Here is a 27,885-nt window from a genome sequence, read left to right as displayed (position 1 = left end):
GATAGATATATTTTCCATGGTATAACTAGCACACTTCATAGTAAAAGGGGCTTGAACTACTGGCCTATACAACCAGATCCTCATCCTGATCTGAAATCAAAGGGTTAACAACTTAGACCTTGCATCCTCATAAGGTCTTTTTCTTTTTCTTTCTTTCTCCGTCCTCTGTGCCCCTTCCCCTGCCCAGGATCTTTTTCTTTAAGGGTGTAGTAAATTCTCTAAAATCCTGGGAAGAAGTAAATTTTGTATCACATACACTTACTAAGGCAGAAAAAAATTGGACCTCAGGAATGTGTAAGAATAACAATAAAAACATAAGTTTTGTAATTATTGGGCTCATTTAATGTGTGCTTTTTGCTTTTAAAGACATTTAGGTTATTTAAGGAAATTTGATATATTGGATTTATGATTTTTAATCAGGTCCTTAAGAGTGTCACATTTCTATCATTGTAAATGATTAAGGAAATATGCTCTGTTAAATGTGTAAATTTTGATTACTTTCTTAAATAAGTAACATTTAGAGGAATGTTAATTATGTTTAAAGAAATATTGCTTAATAAGTTAATAAATCAGATTAGACACTAAACAATGCACAGTGGTCATAAGCATTCCTCTCCAAGCACAAAAGTCCATTGGACAGTTAAGCCCATCAGAAGATAAAACCCATTTGCCATTCTCAGAGACTCAAGGCCATTAAAAAAGATTGCTATTCAGATAAAGATACCATGTGCTGAATCTCTTCTCTACAGATGGTGCTGATTTCACAGATTTGGTGGGGTGTGCATTTTTGATCAACCTGTGCGGTGAAATTTTTTGCTTCCCCCACTTTCATTGCCAACTTAGAGCTGTTAATTCCGTACCTTTTGGCTCATCCGTCTTTCCTCTTGGGTTATCAGCTTTTGTGGAATCTTTCAAGGCTCCATATTCCTTTTCCATCTTAGCTGCTTCTTCCTTAGTACTATCTGTTTCTTCATGACTCTTTTCTGATGGTGCTGTAATCAGATTGAGCACTGTTGTTAGAACCCTATTTCCTATCCATTAACCAATTTGTAATGTAGAAATAAATTTGTTGAAAGGGTACAGCGTAAGGTCGGATCATTTTTCAAGCTGAAAGCGATCTTAGTGATTGTCTAATCTAGTGATTGTCCAACTTCCTTCCCCCATTTCACAGACGAGGAAACTGAGGCCCAGAATGGGAGAGATATGCACCGAGTTAGCAAAAGAGCTGGGCCAAAGCGCCGACTTTCCAGATTTTGGTTTAGTGTTCTTTCCCTTCTGCTACTGTGTCATTAGAACATAGATTATTTTCCTTACTATAATCAAGGTAGGCAATGACGTGGCATATGTCAGTTCCCAAAGTAAGTTTGAGTCTTCATTTCGAAGTAAAATAACTTGGTTGTTGTTCAACCTCTCCATGATGTTGTATTTTTGAACAACATTCTATGACTGAGAGTAGCACCTAAGAATTTGGGGCTATCGCAGGACTTCTTTCCTTCTGCCTCTTTCTTCACATTCCCTTATCCCTGGTCACCCTAATGCAAAGAGGAGAGTTGGACCCTTGCTGTCAAGATGGGATAATCTTTGCTCACTTGACACTTAAAAATAACTAATTTCCATATCAATTATACTTCAAAAAAAAAAGTGAGGGGACAAGAGTTGAAAAAAAATTTATTTCCTTCTGGCTATCTTCTATTGAATTTTAAAAAGTCATAAACCTTAAAGTAGCTAACCACTTGAAAACAATTGCAATGTATCCCTGTTGTAAATAAAATAGGAAACATCAAGCAGTCTAACAAAAAGCTTTGTTTTTTTTCAGTAAAAACATTATTACTATAGAAAAAAAAAGAAAAAAGAAATGAGTCAGTTACTCTCATTATGAAAACCTCCACTAGTGCTACGATCTCTCTGTATTAAAATTTTTTTTTTAATATTTTATTTATTTTTGAGCATCAGAGTGTGAGTGGGGGAGAGACCAAGAGAGAGAGGGGAACAGAAGATCTGAAACAGGCTCTGTACTGACAGCAGCAAGCCTGATGCGGGGCTCAAACTCACAAACTGTGAGATCATGACCTGAGCTGATGTCAGACGCTCAACCGACTGAGCCACCCAGGCGCCCCTCTCTATATTTTTTGATGCGTAATTTTTCTCCATAGTTGCAGTATAATTTTGTCACTTTCTTTTGTCATTAACATCGTCACAGAAGGATGTTTCCAGGTTATTGAAAACTACTTGAAAATATCATTTTAAAAGGCTATATAGTATTCCATCAAATATATGTACACAACTGCTTGAAAGGGACACAAAATCGTGCTTAAGAACTTGTGATCCTTCCTCTTTTTGTTCCTCCCTCCCCCCCTCAAAGCAGGCTCCTTTGCACAGCTTGGTTCTGTGTTGTATTGGGTGGAAATGCAGAAGTGAAGAAACCAAGAGGGGGAATCACACAACATAGGGGCATAGACTATCTCAGAGGAGAGAAAAGACTTGGGAGGGGGAGCCAGTGGAGTAGACAGGTGACCAGGGATAGTGGTCTGGAGAAACTGTGCTCTTGGGAGAGAAAAAAATACTGAAAGGAAAATTTCATGTATGTAGAAAATTTCATGATGTAGTTCCTCCTTTTCCCATGAGCCACCTCCTAAGAATCTTCAGGAAAGACCTACATTTCTTTTCAATGCTTTTTGGGGTCAGATTTCTATGCTGAGACTAGCCACAAAATAGCCAAGGTTATAGCTACTTAATCCTATGGTAGGATTTCAGATTTTAAAACTTTTGAAATCTCTAATTATTTATCAATGTTTATTAAAGCCATTATTTACCACTCAAAGGGTTATTGTGCTCAAAGGTAGAAAAATAGTTATATAAATCATACCTGGAAAAAGTTTGCTCTTATTGTCAGTAACATTTTTTTCTAGCTTGTTCTTGGTCTGAAGAGCAATAGTTTCATCCAAGTTTTCTGGAGTGAGGAAGAGAAAAAATATAATTTTATTTTCTGAAGGATGATATCAACTGTTTAATCCTTACCAGAAATATCACAACGTAATTCCACAATATTAATACTGCAATTAAGATACTTTGATATGGATTTTATTTCTAGGAATTTACTATTCCGTACTATTTGGGATCCTTAATTCAGCCTCCTATTCAGTTAATTGCAGAAGCCTCTTCCACATGTCTGTGGCCACTGCTAGAACATGTCCAGGGTTGAAGCCTTTAATGGACACCTGTGGTCTGGGCCTCCTCAACACTTTCTGTAACTATACCTTGGTTTTCCTTTAGAGAACACAGACCATTCCCATTCTCGACATATTTGCCTCAAGTGGGGAGTAATAACCCAGGCCTGGTTCCTCAGGGTCTACACCCACCCTGGGCTGAGTGATTGGTTCAAAGAGGAGCATGTGATACAAGCCAGGCCAATGAGATTCAATGCTAGGACCACTGGGAGAAAGAAGCTCTTTTCCTGCCAGGAGTGCTGTACTGTGAGGATGGAGATTGCCAACCATCTTTTTTTTTCATAGGGGAGCAGCTTGTCTAGAATGAATCAACATATGGAAAGTCAGTGCTGGGAGATGGGGAGGGATAGATTCCTAACACTGTTGGTGGACTTTACAAACGCAAAGTCAGACTATCCCCATCCCTGGACTCCTCAGTTACTTGAGGCAATGAATTCCCTTCCCACTGCCATACTGGAAAGCACAGCTATAAGTAGTAGTGGAAATATCTACCTTGTACCTAAGCCTTGTGGCATTTCTAATCTATTTCCATAGGATAAATGACTTAAGTATGGAATTTCTGAGTTACAGGGTATTGGTATGAAGCAATGATTGATCTGAAACAATGTCTTTGATCTACTGTTGAATTAAATAGGCCACAAAGTACTATGTATAACATGAGCCCATTTTTTTTTTTTAAAGATAAAACAAAGAAAGAAATGACAAAGGTACATGGGTGCACATACACACACATACACACACAGAAAAACATCTGAACAGGTACAAATAGACTGTCACCTGGGTGCTGGTATCATGAGTGACTTTTTTTTACTTCTTTTTTAACATAATTTTTCACTGACTGATTTTTTTAAATGAATATGTTCTTTTATAATGAGAAAAAAACAGTAAAACTATCTTCATGTGGAAAAAAAATTGAGTTCATAGAGAGTAATTCTGAATTATTTTGCCCTATGAGATTTTCTCTTCTGTTCAATCTTCCTCTTCTATCAGAGATCAGAGTAAGGGGCTATGAGGTCACCTTCCCCAAAGGACATCAGAGATAAATGGTACTTATTGGTTAACTAGACCAAGCAGGAAAACCAAAGGCTTTAAAAAACAAAACAAAACAAAACAAAACAACCTGCATGCACAAAGAACATCCAAGCTTATGCACAAAGCTCAAAGAATCAAAGGTCAGCAAACTTTTTCTCCAAAGGGCCAGATGGTAAATATTTCTGGCTTTGTGGGCCATATCGTCTCTGTTGCAACTACTCAACTCTGCCATTGTAGCACAAAAGCAGCCATAGACAACACTGAAACAAAGGAATGTGGCTGTGTGCCAATAAAACTTCATTTATGGACACTAAAGTGTGAATTTTATATAGTTTTCTCTTTTTTTAATTAAAAAAATACTGTATTTGTTTAAGTAATCTTTACACCCTATGTGGGGCTCGAACTCACAACCCCAAGATCAAGAGTCTCACACTCTACTGACTGAGCCAGCCAGGTGCCCCTTTATATAGTTTTCTAGTGTCACGAACTACTATTCTTTTTTTATATTTTTTTCAACCATTTAAAAACGTAAAAGTAATTCTTAACTGGTGTGCTATAGAAAAATAGGCAATGGGCCAGATTTGATCCATGGGCAGTAGTTTACCAGCCCCATTATAGTTCACAACATCCTTTATTTTACAAATGTAGAAACTGAGGCCCAGCTGGGTGAGTGCCTTGCCCCATGGGACAAAACTGGTCTGTGGCAGAACTGGACCAGGAGGCACAACTTCTGCAGCCTAATCCAGACCTCACTGGCTAAAATCAACTCTTTTAGTCCTGACTATCCAAAAACAATTGAAAAAAAAGAGGTCAAATTTTAATAAAATGGTCTCCATGGAGATATTAGAAAATGTTAATAAGACAAAATGAAATGTTTATACTCAAGCTGCTTCTATAAAGAATTGAAAACTCCTGGTTAATTTTATTTGTATGCATTATCAAGCTGGGCAATTCTGGTTACTCAGACAATTCAGACTGTTTTGGCATGAATGATAAAATTTGTGAAGTAGTTATTGCCAAATCCCTAATTGACTTTGGACAGTGAAAACTATCATAGTAAAAACAAAACAGATTGGACTCTCACCAAGGTAGGAAACACCTTCTTCTGGAGATATTGTGCCATACTTTACCATCATCTTCACAAAGTCAATCAAGGTTTTCATGATCGTAATCAGCGTTTCTTTCTCTTTCGCCTCTTTTTCTATATAAAAGGACAAAATAATTTTTAAAAAACTAGTGGAGTATAGCTTCCTCTTTCAGTGTCAATTTATGAAGTACAGCATCTGATTGAAATATTTCTCCCTACATTTATAGCTGAAACCACATATATTTAATTTATAAAAAGTGTAATAAGACTTGGGCATTGGGAGTTGGAATTGGGAATATAGGATAATGTATAGATGTACTGAACTTCTTCAGAAATGGGCAATTATAACTTTTCTAAAAAGATTTACTTTAATCTAAAATATTTTACTAATAGATGATAAAGAGACAGTTTGCAACCTGAGGTAATATGAACTCAAAAAGAAAATTGTAAGATTGGTGACCCACCAATTTTTCTTTACTCAGGCTGTATGTTTTTGAGGGCAAGAATGGCCTGTTTTCATTAATCAAACTTAATATTTGAAAATAAAAACATACATGTATCTTTATTTATTTAATGTGAGGTTGACTTTTTAATAGCAGTATATATTGCTTTCTAGACTTTATTTCATTTGAAAGAATATATGCATGTACTAAAAATATTCCAACAGTATAGAAGTAAATAATAGTGAAAATAACATTTTCTTCCTATCCCCCAACTCCTACTCCCTGCAGGTAACCACTATTAACTGTTTCTTGGGAACTCTTCATATTTGACATACTGTTCTGCATCTTGATAGAAAACGGCTGATCATTCCATAGTTGTTCAGAATATATAACTATGTATATTTATTATATACATCTACATATATATACACATACACATATGTGTGTATGTGTATGTGTATATATATACATATATATATATATATATATATATAAATTCTAAAATTAAAAAAAAATTTCCATTTTTGAAGAAAGGTGCTAGAGGAGAGCCCATTTTCCCTATTCTTTGAGTGGCCATGAAGGATTTCTTCTAAATACTCCTAGCCTTTCCCTCCATCTTTCCATCCTTCCCACAAATGAAGTTGGTAGGCAATGCGCATTAGTCTACATTTCTTGACTGATAGGGATTTGGAATCTTTCTTTTTTTTGTTCCCCTGGAACAGTAGAAGTCAGGGACTTGAGAAAAGTGCCTGTTCTATAAATCAAACTATCCTAAGGATTGGCTGTTCCAACAATTAGACTGAGGATAGGGAGTGAGCAAGCCCATTTTGGCTCTCACACTATGCTGTGTTCTACAACCCTTACAACCCAGTCTTTACCAGTATCAGAAATATTTTGGATTTCGACCTGTTTTATTTTTTCTCCATTGATTCAGACCTTGGGTGAGAGGGATGAGTACTATCAAGTACCTTAGTGTAAGTATTTAAATTAAAACCCTATAAATATAAAAGAAATAAAGTATGAGGTCAAGGAAACTGAAAGATAAAATAAAATAAATAAAACAAATAAAAAAATATTCCATACAGTGGACTTTTTCAAATATCATGAAATCCTCAAGGTTGGGAGAGAAGAAAGATGAGAAAGGAGATAGGGAAGAGATCCTGGGAAAGCACTAGTAAATAACTTCAGCCATCACATTATTTCCTCAAGGTCACATCTGTATAGGTGTTCGGTGTCATGCTGACACTGACAAGAAGTGACTCACCAAGATGACAAAAGTTCTGAGCTGGGCATTTGCCATCCAGTGGGGCAAGATGGCTCAAAAAATGGACCCTCAAGATATACAAGCCCTTCAGACACCAGCAGAGGGGTGGGGAAATATTTATTACAAATTTTCCTTCTGGGGCTGAATCTTTGAAAAGGAAGAGGAAAAACCAGAAGGCAGTGCAGAACATCTGTCTGGACAATAACAACCATAGAAAATTTGCCCATTATTATCTTCCTTGAAGATTAATCAAAATTGGAGATGAAATGAAATCTTCAGTTAACTTATTTTGATGTACAGGTAAGAGAAAGGAACAAGGCAAAATAAGGACTTAGTTTTTTAAAAAACATATCCGTTTCTAAGTGTGTTTTGGACCCCTGTCTGCTGTGGTCCAATGCTTAGTTTACTTTAACTCATTTCAAGACTGAAGCTGAAAGTGTCTAAAAAGCAAAAATCTGAATTGTTTTTAAAAGGACAAATTATGGGGGCACCTGGGTGGCCCTGTTGGCTAAATGTCCGACTTCGGCTCAGGTCATGATCTCATGGCTTGTGGGTTCGGGCCCTGCATCGGGCTCTGGGCTGATAGCTCAGATCCTGGAGCCTGTTTCGATTCTGTGTCTCCCTCTCTCTGCCCCTCTCCTGTTCACACTCTGTCTCTGTCTCTCTCAAAAATAAATAAACATAAAAAAATAATAAAATAAAATAAAATAAAAGGATAAATTATGTTATACACACTGTTCCCACTAATAGAGGAAAATAAATGTAGCCTTTTTTTTGTTTTTTAAAGATTTACAATAAGATTTGAGGCTGAGCAGGTCAGGCAGGGATGTTGACTTCTCTCCTCATCTGCACAGGGCTCACCTCAATGTCCCAAACATGTTCAGTGACTGTTTGCTGAACAAATAAATGAACCCTCTGTTAACAAGAAGATTAAATTATCCTGAAATTCCACCTTCCATGATTATCCTTTCCTAAATATTTCTATGACTAGCATACTTCTTTTGAAAAAAATTGATGTGAACTCTTTTCCCTGGGGTTACAATAAATTTCATTGAAGATTGCATTTAGAAACTGAAAACAGGAAGAAAAAAACCCCCACCCACACATTTCCTGGAATTATTGTTTCTATTCCACATGGTCAGAAAACAGTGTTTACCTGAATCAATACTTTTCAGTAGTGCATAGAAGTTTGGGAAATATTGGAGTTCCTCAAAGTTGTCTTCATTGTAGATTTTAGTTCTTCTTTCCAAGCCATTTGTCAAGGTTAAGGTATTAGATACTGTTTCATCATTTTGTCCATTAGTAAAACCATCTTGAATTGCTGCCATTGGAGTCTACATTGGGGGAAAAAATCAATAAAAAATAAACATTTTGTTAGAGCTAATTACATTCCAGCTTGATTCTTTCCTCTTTGGTGCCCTTGAATGTGACGTGAAATAACACCTCTTCCTTTGCAAGCTCCTGTAGGATCAAACCCTTTTCCAGGTATATGGGCATCTAGCCACATAGAAAGGTCACTGGGGCTGACAGACATATGCTTCACCTGAGGACCCTGGCTCCTGCTCCTGGAGAATAGACAGGGAATTTCTAGGTTCCCACTTGGCCAAGTTCTCCTCTATCAGTTCTTGTGAATGTCTTCCCATAAGACTGCCTTTTACCAAGCAGGAGAACTTTGAAGTTACAGAATGTGTGGTGCCAAGATACAGGAAATCATGTGAGAACATCTAACACCAACAGAGCAGTCACACCTTGGGGACTTCTCCGTGAAATGTTAAGAGCTATCTGGAAGGGTACACAGGACACTTCTCTCCCAGACCTGATCCATTTCCAGTGTTCTGCATCTTAGTTAATGATCCATTGTCCATTCAGCGGACTAAACAGAAATTTAAGAGTCTTCCTTGTCACTCCCTCTTCATTTCCTCCATATAATTCATCAGTAGTCTTGTTGGCTCTACTTTCAAGATTTATCCCAAATTTGTACATTTCTCTCTTTCTCCATTACCTGGCTCTAGTCCAAGCTGCTTTCATCTCTGACTTTCTAACCATGTAACATCAACCACTTCCAATCTATTCACTGTATTTTCCATGTTATAGCCAGAGTTATCTTTTAAAAAGTATGGTCACATAACTCCTTTGCTTAAAATCCTGCAGTGTTTTCCCATTGGTCCTACAATGAAGATCAGAATCCAAGGCCCTGCCTGGTCTGGCCTGGGTCCACCTCCCCTGGCTTATCTCTCACTGCTCTCTCTGTGTGCAGCCACCCTGCCCTTGTTGCAATACTTAGATACTCCACACATTCTTCTCTACACACGGCCTCTCATGGTCACAGCCTTCAGTTTTTGGCTCAAGTCACTTCCTCAGGGAAGCCTTCTCTGAGCCTAAGTCCAGAATAGGCTCCCTTTTTATGAAGTCTCATAGAACCATGTTTCTTTCCTCATAGCCCTTGAGGCAGTTGCAGTGAAAATATGTGAGTATTTGAAGACCATCTACTTCTTCCATTAGACCTTAAGCTTCGTGAAAGCAGGGATTCTATCTTTTGAAATAAGCATTGTATCTCCAGTGCTTTGTTCATAATTGATACCTCAATAAATATTTATTGAATGAATTAATATTTCATTTGCATCGATGCATTTAAATGACATGAGCAAACAGGTCAAGCATATGAATGTTTTAGAGATGGGTGAAAAAGGAGTACAAAATGGGAATGAAGGAAAATACAGTAGCTGTGTCACTTTCAGTTCAGATGGTAAGCTTGAGTGAATGTCATGAGCCCTTTGATAAATCAAAAATGTTTTGGGTGGATCTTCAAAAGCTGTTTAAAAAAATGAAAGCTGGTGGAGATTAGAAGTAGAGAGAGCAAAAGAGAGCTGCTATGCTATCTAGTAAAAAAAATGCAGACCCAATTTCTGTTTTCTAGCCTCCTCTAAAAGAGGATTGTAAGCCTATACACTCTTTTTCCTTGTATTTGGGATAAGACATTGGAGGGGATGAGGAGCCATGGGTCTAAATGCTGTGATGGAGAAAATAGGAGAGGTGAAGAGTTTGATTTTTTTCTTATATATAACCCTCTGTGGTCAGCTCATCTAGAGTTTTACAGGGAATTCAAAGAGCGGAGAAAGATTTTTGTAGCTTGGCTGATGCAGAAGAAAAGATGAAGAGGCACAGAGTCCAGGGAGGGGAAGGAAGGATGGATGACTAGTCTAAGTAAAGGACAGTTCTAGGCCTCTGAACCAAAGAAAAGAGGAACGAGCAGGTGGAAGAGCACAGGATAGAATGGCAAAGCATATTCAGGCAACTAGCTCCGGGGAGTATACAGGCTGGTGTGGCAGAGGACCAAATCAACCCAAGTTTCTGTTTTTGGGATCTGGAGGCAGATGATGACATTCTGTGAACAGAAGTTGTATACCGAAAGAGCTGCGAAATATTTGATTTCAGTTCACTGACATTATACAAGCAGTTGTTCTGTGGAATGGTTATAACATTGCCACATAGCATTATGGATTAATTTACTGTGGAGTATAAGACATAACCTTTACTGTGTAATACAATATAACCTGTATCTTCATTTTCTTCTTTTTTTTTTTTTTGAGATATTTAAAAAAATTTTTTTAACATTTATTTATTTTTGAGACAGAGAGAGACAGAGCATGAATGGGGGAGGGTCAGAGAGAGGGAGACACAGAATCGGAAACGGGCTCCAGGCTCTGAGCTGTCAGCACAGATCCCGACACGGGGCTCGAACTCACGGACTGCGAGATCGTGACCTGAGCTGAAGTCGGCCGCTTAACCAACTGTGCCACCCAGGCGCCCCTGTATCTTCATTTTCAACATAGAGTTGATTTATATATTTTAACTTGATATTTTGTGAGTATATATTTTAGGTGGGTTAAATGTGTCACATACTCCAAATCTTCTCTGGCACCAAGTGAGGTATTACTTATATACAGATTGTATTAATTATATACAAATACAGGTGGACACATACATTCATGCACATGCATATATATACATATCCATAACATATGCATATGAATTCACATATACATACCACTTTCTCTGGTATTTTTCCAGTCTGACTTTCAGTCACGCTTATGGGTTTATTGGGTTCCTCCTCATAAGTGTTGGCTTCCTTTGAGATCAGTTTTTGTAAAACCTCTGCTACTTCATCTTCTAGTGTGTGTGCCTGGCTTTCTGTGATCTGTTAAAAAGTAAAAACATATGTAACTATTATTCTCATATTTATGATTAAAAAATCTAGACTAAATTCTGAACTTGAACACATTTTTACACAATGAGAGAATCTTCTGGTCCCTCTTTCTAGATAGCCCTTGAGGCAGATAGCCCTTTCTAGATAGCCCTTGTTTATGCCTCTGTTTGTTGTTGGACATTCCCCAGAACTCCTGGGGAAAAGTGCCTTTGGGCCATGCAAGTGATTAGTCCTGTCTGTTGGAATCTATGGAACACTTATTTCTCAACCGTCAGCTACAAATCATGACTAGGGAACCTCTGAAACAGGCACATTTAGGACCTTAGTAAAGCCTGTCAGGGCTGTATAAGGGCTGGGAGCCTGGCTGGGAGAGGATCAAATTGAATTGCTTACAGTTTCCCAAACATGGCATGGCTTTGTTCCTGTTATTCTCTTCTCATAATTCACGTATATTTTGCTGCTGCTGGTTAAATCCTAATGATCCTTTTTTTTAATGTTTTATTTATTTTTGAGAGAGAGGGAGCACAAGTAGGGGAAGGGCAGAGAGAGTGGAAGACAGAGGGTCTGAAGTGAGCTCCATGCTTATCAGTAGGGAGCCTGATGCGGGGCTCGATACCATGAACCATGAGATCATGACTGGAGCTGAAGTCAGTTGCTCAATTGACTGAGCCACCCAGGAGCTGCCTAACTGTTTTAAGCTGACTTTAAACACTTCCTTCTCTGAAGTTCTTCTTTATTGCCCAATTGGATATGGTCCATCCTCTGGCATGCTGAACTGCTTTTATGGTTTTGATGCAGCTTGCATTGTGGACATGTGCGTATTTGTGTGGCTCTTCTGGTAGACTATAAGTTCCTAGAGGGAAAGAATGTTGTCATATTTGTCCTCAAAACCTACAGTGCCTAATATAAAGTAGATGTATTATAAACACTTGGCTACAACTTGGATCATGTGGCTTGGCTTCTTAGTAAATTCCAAACTGTACTAAGAAATGGGTTTATTCTCATGCATGACTTACTAGTCCAAGATTCAACAGTTTAGAAACAATCTTGTCAAATACTCCTCTGTCATTTTCCTCATAAATCCTGGTAGCAATTTTCTGGACAATGTCTTCAGCAGTTAAAGGAGTTCCATCTAGTTGATGAAGGCCATCTGGATCATCTAGACAGAGCAATCACAGTTTCACATTATAGTTATCATAGGCCTATTTCAGGATCATACTATACTTACAATCTATACCTTGTTCTTGTACACTTAGATATATTTGGAATGTATTTATGATACTGCTTCGTTCACATAAATTGTTGGTTTGAAATATAATTTTGCTTAAAGTTAAGAACCTATGATGATAATGGAAATTCTGAAATCTTCTTATGTGGCTGTAAGAAAAAGGAAGATCTGAAGACACCACAAAAGGCCTCTCTATTTTTTATTCTAATAATACAAACAAGATTATACTTTTAAATTTTACAGTATGCCACATTTGTATAGTATGCTATATTGTTCAAAACACTCTTCTACATATTATATAATTTGATATTCCATTTCCACACAAGGAGTAGACTGGTAACATCCACATGTGTATTTCTTCTGCTGGCAAATTCCTGGGCTGATGGTGGGGGAACCTGCCTCACACCCAGAATCAGAGAGGGTGTATTAAAGATTTTATGACTTATCTGGAATAAATATTTACTTCTAACTGAACATGTGTCAGAACTCCTTTATGGAAGACAGCTTAATGTGATAAGCCCCTTACTCCAGAGAATAGGGAACTTACTTTATGTGTATGAAATTTAAACTTTTAAAATGAGACAACAGATTTGAACAAAGCAATATGTAAATCTATGTAAATCTCTGCAGAGATGTTTGCAAATGCGTATCCTTAGCTTTCCTGGAAATACACCAGCAACATTACTTTAGAGTACAGCAAGAGCCCATCCTGAGGAAGGACACAGTAGGGTTGGTGGCATATCCGAGAGAACTCTTGGGGAATCCGTTTGTCTTTTGTAACCTACACCACATCAAGCAATATGTTAATATGTGCAAGTTTACAAGGCACTTAACTCCTCCTGTCACCTCTAGCAGATCTGAAAGATCAGAATTTTAACCCATGATACCACTGTTACCTCTATATCCTTGGATGACTGTAAAGGGAGATAATAGGATTATCTGTTTCATGGGATTCTTATGCAGATCAGATGAAATAAGATGTAAATGTTCCTTTTAAACTGCCAAGTACCATATGAAAGCTAATGTGCAGTATTATATGAAAGCTAAATGTCATTATATATAGTGGATTTGTACATGAAAAAAAGGAACTACGATTATCTTCTAGAGACATGGAAATTGAGTCTCTGGTCAAATTCCGCCCCAATAATTCTGATCATATTTACTCAAAGAAAGAAGAGCCTAATATTTCTAATCTGATCCTGTCCTTTTCTTCCATGGCTTTGGGGATTCAGACAAGGAGTTTCTCTCATGACCTTTCTTCTAGAATCTATACACCTGAAGATATATGCTGCCTTAGGCAGAACAGTTTCTTGTTGTTTGAAAAGAAGCTTAGGAAACTGAGTAGGGTGATTATAGACAGAGAACTGGAAGTTTCCTGGTAGTAGATTATTGCTGAACTGTCAACCAATCCATTAGCTATGAGCCCTTTGAGCCCTGTGTACCAGAGTGACGAATAAGCAGAAAAGACCCTAAGAAAAAAAACCTCGTAAGATCAGTTCCCCTCCAGACTGACTGAAAATTGGGTTCATTATCCATTTTTTTCAGGAGCAGAGATTATTATTTAGGTCTGATGCTTCCATTTGTGGGTTGTAAGACTGACTCTAGGGATTAATGTGAAGCAGAAACTGCCCAAGGTCTATGCAGAGGTGGAAAAATTTATTTCCCTTCCCACTTAATCCCTTAGGATCTGAAAAAAAGGAAGCATACTGTTTGCCTGCTGGAGCTGGAAAATAACTGAGATGACTGTTTTTCAGTTCATTTACTTCATAACAGGGAGAACATAAGCAACACTCTGAAGAAACAGCCTCTTCACTTTGCTGCACTGCTGCATTCTCTTGAGCCAGGAACTTAGGACTCCACTAGCAGACCTTTGCTAGATGGGGTTAAGAGTTGACCACTTGGTCATTGCTCTTTACTTTCCATTGATTTTCCCTGGCTTCTCTAAAATGGACAGAATTACTCAGAGTGACTTCTTTTTTCTCATCAAGGAGTATTTTACCCTCCTACATATATCCTCAGAGGGAAGCCAAACATGAGTTCAATGTTCATAACTTTTTTTAAAGCAGCTGCAACATCCTAAGTGGGTGTGAAAGGGCCATCTTCCAAGTCATCATCTTCCCAGTTACTCTTTGAATCCTTGGCATCTATTATGGCACTTGACATTCATTTGTCCAGTACATTTTTATTAAAGTCTTAATATGGGCCAGAACTGGAAACACACTGATAAATAGTTTAGGCATGATACCTAACTACACAGAGCTAACTGTCTAGTTCAAGTCTGAAACATAGCAATTGCTCAATGAATGTCTGTTTGGTGAATGCACTCAGGAGCCCTGAAACACTGCTTTATAAAAGAAATTTGGAAAAATCCTGAATCACATATACTATAGAAAACATAGAAAAGGAGAAGTGATGGGCCCTACAAGCCCATCTGGAGGTTTCCTAAAAGTGTGAAAGTACCCTGCAGAAGTTCGGCTTCCTTACTCTCCCTTCTAGGATGTAACTCTACATGCCTCTGAGGTTCCAGTTAACTTGGTGTTCCCAAACCCACCTGGTTCCAGGATTCCCAAGGTATGAGTGGAGACCAGTAATTCACTCATAGAGCCCACTCTCTCCAACAATCTTCTCTGTAATTTCAGGTGGACTTGAATGACTCCTAGGGTAAACCTAGAGCTGTCAGGGCTAGTACTTCGTAGTTATAAACCCATTTGGGATGGTAATAAAATGTTGAACTATTTAAAATAAGTTACTCAGGTTAGTGGTTGGATCACAAACAGATCTATGCCTCTTACTGCATATACAACCACTTTGACCAAAAAAAAAAAAAAAATGTAGTCAAACATTAGACTAATTAAAAAATTTTTTTAAATCAAATGGTCAGTTCAGTCAAAGTGGTTGAAACTATTTTATATGAAGCTATACCCAGTGTCTATTTCTAGTCTAAATATTTTAGGTTAAAAGTAGAATTCACAAGAAATTTCCTTGAGTAGTATGCTATATGAAATTTTTCAAAATATAAACCATCTCCCTTATCCCATTCATATACAACACACTTCTGAATTTTCCTCAGCCTGTGATATCCAATGAAAGTCAAATTTAATTGATAGTTGTGTTCTGGTGGAGATAACCAGCATAATGCTCTTGTGACCATGGAACAGAATAAGGACATTAAAGAAAATCTGTAGTCACTCTTAAGCAGTGGTCCTCAGCACAGAAAACACACTCTCTTCATCAATGCTTAGGTACAATAGTTCGCTTATTCCCTTGTATATATTATTTTATTTGTTCATTCATTCATTCATTTACTCATCTATTCATGCAGTGAATTCGTAAGCATTCAGACACTGGAGCTACAATGTTTCTGTACTAGTGAAATTTTCAGTTTAATTAAGGAGAAAGGCAGAAATCATAAGTAGATGCACTTAGGAATGTAAAATTACAAATTGCATTAAGTGTCACGTGTGAAAGGAACAGGTTTCTATCAGATTATGTGTATTGGATGAACACAGGAACCTGTCCTTGCAGGACCATGGAGGCCACATTAAGGCTTTTGGTTTTTATCCCAAGAGAAATGGGAATCTACTAATGGGTTTTATGCAAGAGTGTCAAGCTCATACTTGTATGTTGAAAAGATTACTCTGGCTGCTGTGAGTTGGAGAAGGGCAGAGTGGATGCTGGAAGGTCCATTAGAAGATTTTGCTGTAGTTCAAATGAGACATGATTAGACTTTGGATAAGGTGATCAAGGATGGTGATCTTGGTGGTGATCAAGGTTAGAGGGATAAAACCCTACTATATATATTATATAATATATATACATTATATAATATAGATCATTTATATGTATGATATGTATGGTGTGTGTGTGTGTGTGTGTGTGTGTGTGTGTGTGTGTGTGTGTGTGTAAAGTACTGGTTGCCCGCTGGAGCTGGAAAACAACTGAGATGACTGTTTTTCAGTCATATATGCAGTATATGAAGTCTGATATATACATACATATATGAAGTCTGGGCTAATGTTAGGAGACATCAGGCTATGGATGGTAATTAAGGCCATGAAAAGGTTAGAACGACCTATGGAGAAAGATATGACTAGGAAGAGAACATTGAGAAGAAAATAATGATATTTCACCTTTTCTGGGGAATATTTTTTGATTTAATTAGTTGAGAATTAAAGATTTTTTTCTTTGTACTCATAGTTAAAATAAATTGGAATGTTAAAATGAATTTAATAGCATAAAATATAGACAGCAGATTGAAGTTGATTTCAAAGCATCAGTAAAGGAAACTTAAAAAGAGAAACTAAAATTTGGGCTTCTGTAGAGCTTAGGCCTCACAGAAAAAACTGGGCTTTCTCTTCATTTTGGTCCTAATAAAGGACAATGAATGTATAATGGCTGTTTTTAAAACGTAGGACTTTCTCCTAACCCACAATGGGAAACTCCAAATTAGAGCAAGCAAATAGGAAGAAAAAGTTCTTTTTCCTCATTTACCTTGAAATTTATGATTCAATCCGCTCTTAGTAGAATCATAATCATCAATCAGTCTTCGATTCTTGGTTGAATCGACATCTTCCACATTCAATTTATTATCATCTGGGGAGCTTCTTATGGATTGTCTTTCTTTCTCAATTTTTTCCTTTTCTGTTATTGCCTTTAGCAGGTTCAAGTTATCAACAAAGGAGTAATTGCTTTCACCTGGCTTGTTTTCTGGAAGAAAAGCCCCCAAGCCCAACACATCCATTTTAGTTAAGATTTTCACAACCTACATTATTTAAATTAATATCAACATAATTTCTTTTTACCTGGAGGGTATGTTTTTTTAATCTTGTCTGCCTCTGCTTCAGCAATCTAGGAAGTAAATTGGAGATAGACCTGATTTTAAATCATTGCTCCCCCACTTATCCAATATGACAGCTAAATGATTCAATCTCTGTGGGATTTAGTTTTCTTATTTGAAAATGTAGATAATAATTTCTGTGTCAAAGCACTACCATAAGGATTAAGTGAGATAAAATAAAGGGCAGATGGTCTATAAATATTAATTCCCTCTCCTATAATATTGGTGAGAGATAAATCTCGGATAAATTAAGCAGCCTTAGAATAGAATGGATGTGATGTTGAGCTTACTGGGTTATTATACAGTCAGTCTTATGTATTATACAGAATTCTATGTATATAACTGTCAGGATATACAAATTTCCAAAACTATATTTTCCATCCTAAGTTCTGTCAATGTATTATTAAGCTCTTGAAATTTGTGAATTCAAAATAGCTAAAATGTTACAGCATAATTACATTAAATATAACTAAAATAAAATGAAATAGCATTGATAATTTTACTTTTGACCTACCTGTTCATTCAAAGGTCTTTCTGCACTTAATTCGCTATTATGTAGAGGTTTGTCTAGAATCACCAAACACAAATATAAATTTAATTTTGCACTGGAAAGACACACTATGTCTCTTACTACATAAAATCTCCAAAAAAGAAAAACAAATATTAAGATAAATGTTTTTGGATGACTGTGGAACAAAAATATGTATTAACAAAGAAAGATAATCAAGATTATACAATAACAATCTTTATCAACGTTGCCTTGTTTATTATCCTGGTGTACTTACTGAGTTAATAAAATTGCACTTTTATTTTTCTGTCCAGAAATCTAACATATAGTTCTAACACTTGGCTCACCAGCTGTTTTCAACTAGATAGAGCATAATTTGGATTGGCATTATTAGCACATTAAAAGCTCTTTTATCATATACTGCACATATCATGAATAAAGTATCGGAGAAAGGTTATAAGACAACTAGAAAAAAAAATAGACAAAAAACAGGCCACTTTGTAAGGCAGAAAAATCATCCCCCAGCCCCGTTTCAGAATAAGGTATTTCAAAACAACCCATGTTATTACTCTATCATTCAAAAAGTGTAGGGGAAAAAAAAATCTGTCTTCCTGCTCTAAATTCGAACTGATTTCTGTCAACATGCACGGATACTGTCTGATCAGAAAACGAGGCAAGGTGATTTACAGTTCACGGGATTATGCCAAGCTTTACCTTTCCGTGGCGAAATAAAAGGGAGATGGGAAGAAAAGTGTCCACGTACCTTGGCTGCCTCCCGGCTTGGGGAAAGCTTGAATTGGGCTGCTTTGGAGCACCAACACCAGAATCCAAGTGCCGGTCCAAAGAAACCCCATTCTTCTACGCTTGGCTTCAGATACAGCCTGGCGCCGGGCTCCCTGAGCTGTGGCTTTTGTTATGAATGAAAAGAAGGAGTAAAAACAGGAAGAGCTAGGAGGGAGGGTGTGGGGAGGGTGAGTGGCAGGGACCCAGCGGCCGGTGGAGCTCCGCGCGGCTGCAGAGTAAAGCGATTAGAAAGGCTCCAGGCGCTCGGGAGTCAGGTCCTCAGGTGGAGGAGAGCGCTGTCCGCCGTGTGGGTGCTGAAGTTCCTGTGACGCGAAGCCGGCCGCGGGTCCGCTAGGGCGTAGCCTTACTCTCCTTCCTTTAGAGGAAGTGAGGAAGGAAGCGCATGCTCCTTGAGAGCCAGAGGCGGGAAGGGATGGCGTCAGCGACACCAACGCTACTCCAATCCCCCGAGAATGTAAGGGGGGAGGGGAGACTGGCAGGCTAGCGTATTTTCTGTGCCGCAGTCTTACGGGTGCCCCTGCGCTCAGGGTCACCTGGATTGCCATAAGCTCGGACGTCATTGTCGTAACTTCCCAACTAGACGTTACCTCAAGGACCAAATGACTTCCCTGCTCTTGCACCTGTCAAGGAGAGATAACCTTTTATGAAGGTTTTTGCTTTGGGATAGTTCTGGGATATCTGCCCCAGAATTCCTTCTTTCTGTTCCACCTGCTGTATCCAAAAGGTAGATGTAATTCTTACATACATCCGTAGAGAAGCCCTGCCTTTGTGATTTGAGTTGACATACAAAACGTCTCTCAGTACTTTTATTTCTTAGCTCTATGCAGTCTTTTGAATTGGGAAATTCAAGGAACATTGTTTCAAATAGTCAGATTGTTGTTACACTTTCTTACTGTCCTAGATGCTAAAACAGAACTAATAAAATTATTTGTTTCCCCAAGCATAGATGTCCTCATCAGTCTTGAGTAGGTAAGCATTAAGGGCCAGTTTCATTGTGAAATTCTCCCTTCCCCACTAAGGGGAAAGCTTCCTCTTCATCACCACAAGTGCCACAAAACAAACAAACAAACCAACAAACATTTCTGTAAAATTCTCCCCCAGGATTCAATTATGCCTAAGAGCCTGGCTGTTTCAGAAGTCTTTGAAGAGAGAAGATAGTCACAAAAAGTATTTACATCATAACTGGGTCAGGAGGTGCTTCCTACATTCTGAGAATATTCCCCGAAGCCTAACATCATTGCATAAAAGGAGTTATCAAAAGACTTTTAAATGATGAATACAAGCAACAGTAATGTGAGCAGGGTGCTGAGTAAGCTCTTTAGTTTCTGATTTTTAAACAGAGCTTGGAACCTTTCCTTTGGACTGTGGCATGCTGGGAACCAGTCTGAATAATGACCAAATAGAAGGATTCAGCACAATCAGGCCTTTGATTTCTGCACCCTTGCTTTTCAAGGAGCAACTTAGTCATTCAAGTACCTAAAAACAAACAAACAAACAAGCTAACAAACAAATCTCCCTTGTTCTGAAGGTTTTTGAGTTTGGAAGTCTCTCAAATACTTCCCTTTAGAATCTGAAGAGTACTTTCAATCTAACAGCTACTTCAAGACAAATAGTTTTTTCTTGGCACTGATAACATAGCATTATTATCCCAGCATACTAGTATACTGCATTAAAAAAAAATCATCACAATTTATAATCTCAGCTGAGTGAAGGGTAAATTTCCTTAGGTTACTCTTCTTTTTTATTTATTTATTTTGAGAGAGAGAAGGAGAGAGAATACCAAGCAGGCTCGCACTGTCAGTGCAGAGCCTGACACAGAATTCAAGCTCAAGAACTGTGAGATCATGAACTGAGCCAAAATCAAGAGTCGGACACTTAACTGATTGAGCCCCCAGGCACCCCAAATTCCTCTTCTTTAAAACAGAGAGGACCAGCTCTGTTTACCTCATGTTATTGTGGGGATCAAATGGTACATGTTTCAATCAAGTGATTTTGATGCCAAGAATATTATAAAAGACACAACTTAAAAATAAATCATAAAATATTTTCAGCATTTAAGAAACATCACTGAATATTATGTGAAATAGTCATTCACCAATCCTGACACTCGCTGTATTGCTCACCTGATTCCTCAGTCTCACTTTATTCTTCTTTTCATTCTCCTCCATTTTTCCTATTGATATACAGTTGACACACAATGTAACATTGGTTTCAAGTGTACAACATAGTAATTCAACAACTGTATATCTTATGCTGTGCTCACCACAAGCGTAGTTACCATGTGTACATCGCTATCACAATACCACTGATTACATTCCCCATGCTGTATGTTTCACCCCAGTGACTTATTCATTTCATAACCAGAAGCCTGTACCTCCCATTTCTGTTCACCCATTTAGCCTCACTCTCTTATTTGTCCTGTTTCTGACTCACTTCTCCCCTCAATATGCTTGCAGTTGAGAGAGAGGCTCAGGGTAGAATGAAGGTAAGAGATGGCTACTGAGCACATTGCATTGCTTACCCCCCCAAAATTTAAAGGTGTTTAACCTTTCTCTGCCATTTGGAATCAAGGCGACTGTATTAAGTGGACACCGAATCTAGAAACATGTTATGTTTCTGATCAAATCACCATGGAACACTGAATAAACTGTAAGGCATGGATTAGTTTATATTCTTCAGTCCTATGGATGTTTCTGCTGGACACAGTGTAGGTCTGAATGGAGTGATCCTAAGTTTCATTTAGTCATTTAGCAGATGTTTATTGAGCACTTGAAATGTAGCAAGTATTAAGATAATTGTTGGGCACACAAAAACAAACAAATAAGATGGCCACTGCTAGTCTTACAGCCTAATAAAAAGAAAGGACTGTGATTATAACAACACAACTATTTACTGACTGAGTGACAAATCCTACATATTGATCTCATTTCAGTGTAAGTGAGCAAATAAACACAAAAGCGTGTTATGGGTCCTCTGTTTTACGTGCAGAGTTCAGGTAGGGTGCAAATAATGAAATGGATGGTCAGGCAAGGTTTCAAAGAGAAGATATCTCTTTTTTGTTAATAATAAAATATTAAAATATTTGATTATTGTGTGTAAGTACACTATAAACATTGAATAATATAAAAAATACATGTTGAGGGGCACCTGGGTAGCTCAGTCGGTTAAGCGGCCGACTTCGGCTCAGGTCATGATCTCGCGGTCCGTGAGTTCGAGCCCCGCGTCGGGCTCTGTGCTGACAGCTCAGAGCCTGGAGCCTGTTTCAGATTCTGTGTCTCCCTCTCTCTGACCCTCTCCCGTTCATGCTCTGTCTCTCTCTGTCTCAAAAATAAATAAACGTTAAAAAAAAATTAAAAAAAAATACATGTTGAAATTACAAGTGTCATTGACACAGATCAGATGATCATGAAGTAGACAACATACAATGCACAGGGAGTTTGTCAATGCTTCTTGTGTATAGGTGAACACACGCATGGATTGCTTGTAATGCCCTCATTCACTGGTGGGGGAAGACACTTTGTGAGCTGAGTCTTGAAGATAGAGATACTTGAAGGATGTTTTTATTCATTACAGAAAAATCATTATATTAATTATTGCAAATTTTATTATAGGAGATTTCAAACAAACATAGAATTAGAGAAAATATTGAAATTAACTGCCATGATTTCATTTTCCAACTTAAAGATCATTAACTCATAACCACTTTTTTATTTTATATTCCCAACAACTTGGCACTTCCAATGGATTATTTACTTATAAAAATCCCAAACTTCATATCATTGCATCCATATTTAAGTCAGTATGTTTACCTAAAAGATAAGGATTCTTTTTTCCTAACATTACTGTAATGCCCTTAGCATATCTCATAATAATAATACTACCTTAGTATCATCACATATCCAGTCAGAATTAATACTTCCCCACTTGCTTTATAAATATTTTGACAGTTGGTTTGCTTGGATTAGGATCAAAACAAGGCCACGCATTACTTTTGGCTAACATGTGAGAGGTATATGTGAGTGTAAGATAAAAAAGATACATGTTGTAAGGTTTTCTTTATCTTCCCCAGACAAGTTAGTTTATTCCTTATAATACTGTGCATACTTCCAATACAGCATGTATCTCATTGTGCTGCTTTTTGAACATGCTTCTTTTCTCCTTATTCAAAAACAATAAATATACATTGAAAAATTCTGCTAATACAGATAAGCAAAAAGGGGGAAATCTGATAGAGATAACCACCAACTTTTGGTATATGTCCTTTTGGTGCATGTTTTTGTCTAAGAAAATATTTTATATATATATATATATATATATATATATATATATATATATAAAATTGTATCTTATACTATAATTATTACCTTACATAATTTATCCCATTAGCTATTTATCCCACTAAACTATGAGCTCCTCAAAGGAAAGGATCTTGTTTTACTTACCTTTCATTTCTCAGCCATCCTTACAGCACCTGGAAATCTATTTGTATAAATAAATGAATAAAATGACAAGGATTACCAGCTCATCTTTGGTCTTCAGTGGAGTATTAAAGTCACCTACAATTACTATATTATTATCAATAAAATTGTTTAGGTTTGTGATTAACTGATTTATATATTTGGGTGTTCAAGTTGGGGGCATAAACATTTATAATTGTTAGCTCTTCTTGATGGATAGATGCCTTAATTATGATATAATGCCCTTCTTCATCTCTTGTTACAATATTTACTTTAAAATCTAGTTTGTCTGAGGGGCGCCTGGGTGGCTCAGTCGGTTAAGCGGCCAACTTTGGCTCAGGTCATGATCTCGCGGTCCGTGAGTTCAAGCCCCACGTCGGGCTCTGTGCTGACCGCTCAGAGCCTGGAGCCTGCTTCAGATCTGTGTCTCCCTCTGTCTGACCCTCCCCTGTTCATGCTGTGTCTCTCTCTGTCTCAAAAATAAATAAATGTTAAAAAAAATAAAAAATAATAAAATCTAGTTTGTCTGATATACGTCTAGCTACTCCAGCTTTCTTTTGACTTCCAGTAGCATGATAGATAGTTCTCCATCCCCTCACTTTCAATCTGAAAGTGTCCTCAGGTCTAAAATGAGTCTCTTAGGGGTGCCTGGGTGGCTCAGTCAGTTAAGCGTCCGACTTCAGCTCAGGTCACGATCTCGCGGTCCGTGAGTTCCAGCCCCGCCTCGGGCTCTGGGCTGATGGCTCAGAGCCTGGAGCCTGCTTCAGATTCTGTGTCTCCCTCTCTTTCTGACCCTCCCCCGTTCATGCTCTGTCTCTCTCTGTATCAAAAATAAATAAACGTTAAAAAAATTTTTTAAATGAGTCTCTTATAGACAGTATATAGATGGATCTTGGTTTTTTTAATCCATTATGATACTCTATGTCTTTTGATTGGGGCATTTAGTCCATTTACATTCAGAGTGATTATTGAGAGATATGGATTTAGTGTCATTGTGTTATCTGTAGGATTCGTGCTTGTGGTGATGTCTCTGGTCCTTTGTAGTCTTTGCTGCTTTCCATTCACAGAGTCCCCTTTAGGATCTCCTGCAGGGCTGGTTTAGTGGTCATGAACTCCTTCAGTTTTTGTTTGTCTGGGAAAGCCTTTGTCTCTCCTTGTATTTTGAATGACAGCCTTGCTGGATAAAGGATTCTTGGCTGCATATTTTTCCTGTTCAGTCCATTGAATATTTCCTGCCACTCCCCTCTGGCCTGCCAAGTTTCAGTGGACAGGTCTGCTATTACCCTTATGTATCTACCTTTGTAGGTTAAGTCCTGTTTGTATCTAGCTGCTTTCAGAATTCTCTCTTTATCTTTGTATTTTGCCAGTTTCACCATGATATGCCATGGGATTGACCTGTTCTTGTTGATTCTGAAGGGAGTTCTCTGTGTCTCCTGGACTTGGATATCTGCTTCCTTCCCCAGATTAGGGAAGTTTTCAGCTATAATTTGTTCAAATAAACTTTCTGCCCTTTTCTCTCTTTTTCTTCTTCTGGAACTCCTATGATATGGATATCATTACATTTCAGTGAATCACTTAAGTCTCTAAATCTCCCCTCATGGTCTAGTATTGTCTTATCTCTCTTTTTTTCAGCTTCATCATTTTCCAGAATTTTATCTTCTATTTCACTTATTCTCCTCTTTGTCTCCTCTATCCTTGCTGTCACTGCATCTAGTTTATTTTGCATCTCATTCACAACATTTCTTAATTTGTCGTGACTATTTCTTAGGTCCTTGATCTCTGCAGCAATAGATTCTCTGCTATCTTCTATGTTGTTTTCAAGCCCAGCTGTTAGTCTTATAACGATTTCTCTAAATTCTTGCTCAGATATATTGTTTATGTCTCTTTTGAGCAATTCTCTGGCTGTCATTTCTTCCTGGAATTTCTTTTGAGGATAATTCTTCCATTTCATCATTTTGGTTAGTTTTCTTTCACATGTTTTAATAGCAAGTTATGTGTCCTGCACCTGTGAGCACTACTATATTAAAAATGGGGGGGCGCCTGGGTGGCGCAGTCGGTTGAGCGTCCGACTTCAGCCAGGTCACGATCTCGCGGTCCGTGGGTTCGAGCCCCGCGTCGGGCTCTGGGCTGATGGCTCAGAGCCTGGAGCTTGTTTCCGATTCTGTGTCTCCCTCTCTCTCTGCCCCTCCCCCGTTCATGCTCTGTCTCTCTCTGTCCCAAAAATAAATAAACGTTGAAAAAAAAAAAACAAAACAAACCTATAAAAATGGGTAATACGCTACCCAGGGCCTGGGCCTTCAGGAAGTGTTTTTGGAGTATGTTGCATGCTCTCTGTAATTGTGACTCTGGTTGCTGTATCTCCCTACCCGTAGTGGTTTGGACCTTCCACCAGATGTGCTTTGATTTGTTCGTTGAAGTAACCCTGGAAAAAATTAAAAAGGGAGGGTCACCTCTTATCTTCAAATGCTGAGACTATAATGGCTGTCTCACATTGGAAGATTGTAATGGTCTTACAGTGCCAGGAGCTTCAAGTTCCTTAAAGAGCTGTTAGCCCCTCTATCATTATGATTTTCCACTCAGCATTTTTTTTTTTTTTTTTTTTTTTTTTTACAAAAGAGTAGTCTTGCAGAAGAGGTGTTCATGAAAGGCCTAAGAATAGAGAGGCAGAGCTGGCATAGGCCCTCATAGCTACATAGTTATAGGAATGAATCTGTTGCAGTTAAAGAGACTGACATAGGATACCAGCACTAGAGGTGGCTGCTGGTATAGCTCAATAGAGAAGTAGATGTGAATCTGGAAATTCACTATCAGAGGAAAATTAAAACAACCAAGGGTAAGGAACATGGGCTAATAAAAAGACTAAAACAATCAAGGAAAATTAAGGCATGGAAATGAAAAAAAAGTATACAAAGAAAAGGAGCCCAAATGACAAGATCTTATAGGTCACCTACAGAGTGTAAAGTGCCAGAACTAAACCTGAGAGTGGAAAGGAGAAGATTGCTGAATGACAAACTATTCATGTTATTTACTCACATTGGTTGTTCCATGACTGAGCCAGATTGGGTCAATCTCTGCACAACGTGCCATGGGAGAAATGTATGAGATGCTATAATTGAGGGCTCCCTTCAGAACTACAAGGGTAGAGCAGTTTCCTAGAAGGAATGAGGGTGAGGGTATAAGACAAACACTACTCACTACATTGTGGAATATAATAATTAATATGAATTAAAGATTATTGAGTGAAAAATATTAGGTTCCCTACTAGCTGTATGATTCCTACTGTAAAAATTGTGTGTGTTATGTGTGTGTGCACAAATAGAGAATTATCTGAAAATTTTATTCTCCATAATATGTATAGTAGTTGCCAGGTAAGAGGTTTTTCTTTGTTAATTAGGCAATTCTGAATTCTTTAAATTTTCAACATGAGTATGTATTGGTTTTATAATTAGAAAAAAATAAAACAATACAATCTATACAAGTAATTTTATATACTATAAATATATTTCATGATGTTTCAGATGATTGTAATGAATTATTTTCTTCTGGGATGTAAGAATAAATTATGATGGGGTGCCCAGGTGGCTCAGTCAATTGAGCATCCACCTCCTGATTTTGACTCAGGTCATGATCCCAGTGTAATAGGATCGAGCCCCACATTGTGCTCTGTACTGAACAAGAAGTCTGATTAATATTTTCTCTCTCTCCTTCTGCCCCTCGCTCATGCTAGCTCTCTCAAAAGAATAAGTAAGTAAGTAAATAAATAAATAAATAAATAAATAAATAAATGATAAAATCTTATGATAAGATAGAGAAAATTAAAATCTGTTGGAAGAGGTGGCATTTTTTTTTTTTTTGCCTTCTCTGACACTACCACTTGAATGCAATAGTATACAATTTCTACAGTGCAGTGTCATTAGTTATATGTCTTTTTATTGTGACCCTCCCCTTGAGAGAAGAGGCTGGTAGAATTCATCTTTTTAACTCAGTGCCTGGCAGAGTATGGTAAAGAGGTCAATAAATGTTGAATGGAATTTTATCATCTTATAAATATATCTATAGTAGCTCTCTTTTTTATTTAAAAAAATTTTAATGTTTATTAATTTATTCTGAGAAAGAGAGAAAGAGCTCAAGCAGGGGAGGGGCAGAGAAAGGGTGAGAGGGAGAAAGAATCCCAAGCAGACTGCACTGCCGGTGAGAGCCCGATTCAGGCTCTAAGTCACAAACTGTGAGACCATGACCTAAGCTGAAATCAAGAGTTGGGCATTTAACCAACTGAGCCACCTAGGTGCCCCTATAACAGCTCTCTTACATGATACTTGACACCTTTTCCAAGTACCTCAAGTAGACAAACTGCCCCATTTCTCCCCATCAACTCTGCCCATGTCCTCCCTTTCCAGGGGCAAAGTTGCTAGGTGGTCAAGGGCATGAGAGGGCTAAGACTTCCCAAAGACTCCTTATGTTAGTACACACTCTCTACCCTCCTAGACCCTGCAGCTGGCCTTTTGGTCACTGGAAATTAGGAAAAGGGGATTATTCCAGTTCTTCCTGTGCAATGGTGGAGGTATGGGGTTTGAGGGCAAGGGAGATAAAGGGTACAAACTGGGATTCCTTTCTGTAGGGTCAAGTCTTGGAGGATTTGTTAAAATACTAATGACATGGGCTCCCATGTGGATCTTCGCAAGGTGTGTTCAGCTTGCATGAGTCAAGGCCATTCTTGACTTTCTTAGCTTAGTGTGGTAGTCAGGCTGGCCTTGAGTGAGCTACTCCAAATCCTTAGAAATGTTGGGTATG

The 27,885-nt window shown here is 37.9% G+C and overlaps 1 protein-coding gene across 2 annotated transcripts in view; it reads right to left on the bottom strand.

Annotated features, from left to right (window-relative positions):
• Window positions 1-19,054, bottom strand: part of SCG3 (secretogranin III) — a 34,150-nt gene extending 15,096 nt beyond the window's left edge. The window contains exons 1-10 of one of the 2 annotated variants that reach the window (XM_025919618.2): window positions 18,597-19,054; window positions 17,840-17,892; window positions 17,291-17,336; window positions 16,980-17,195; window positions 12,277-12,419; window positions 11,102-11,251; window positions 8,210-8,387; window positions 5,344-5,460; window positions 2,867-2,950; window positions 861-992 (exon numbers count right to left, since the gene is read on the bottom strand). In XM_025919618.2, coding sequence (XP_025775403.1) covers window positions 861-992; window positions 2,867-2,950; window positions 5,344-5,460; window positions 8,210-8,387; window positions 11,102-11,251; window positions 12,277-12,419; window positions 16,980-17,195; window positions 17,291-17,336; window positions 17,840-17,892; window positions 18,597-18,687 — 1,210 coding nt within the window. In that variant the 5' untranslated portion in view covers window positions 18,688-19,054. The remainder of the gene's footprint in view (window positions 1-860; window positions 993-2,866; window positions 2,951-5,343; window positions 5,461-8,209; window positions 8,388-11,101; window positions 11,252-12,276; window positions 12,420-16,979; window positions 17,196-17,290; window positions 17,337-17,839; window positions 17,893-18,596) is intronic. The other variant, XM_086710688.1, reaches the window with a different exon arrangement.
• Between the last annotated feature and the right edge of the window lie 8,831 nt (window positions 19,055-27,885).

The sequence above is a fragment of the Puma concolor genome, chromosome B3 (assembly GCF_028749965.1).
Source record: "Puma concolor isolate L17-30 chromosome B3, mPumCon1.1.hap2, whole genome shotgun sequence".
In the NCBI taxonomy this organism is placed as follows: Eukaryota; Metazoa; Chordata; class Mammalia; order Carnivora; family Felidae; genus Puma; species Puma concolor.
Note: the sequence above shows the minus strand (reverse complement) of the source record. Positions and strands in the feature narration are given on the sequence as shown.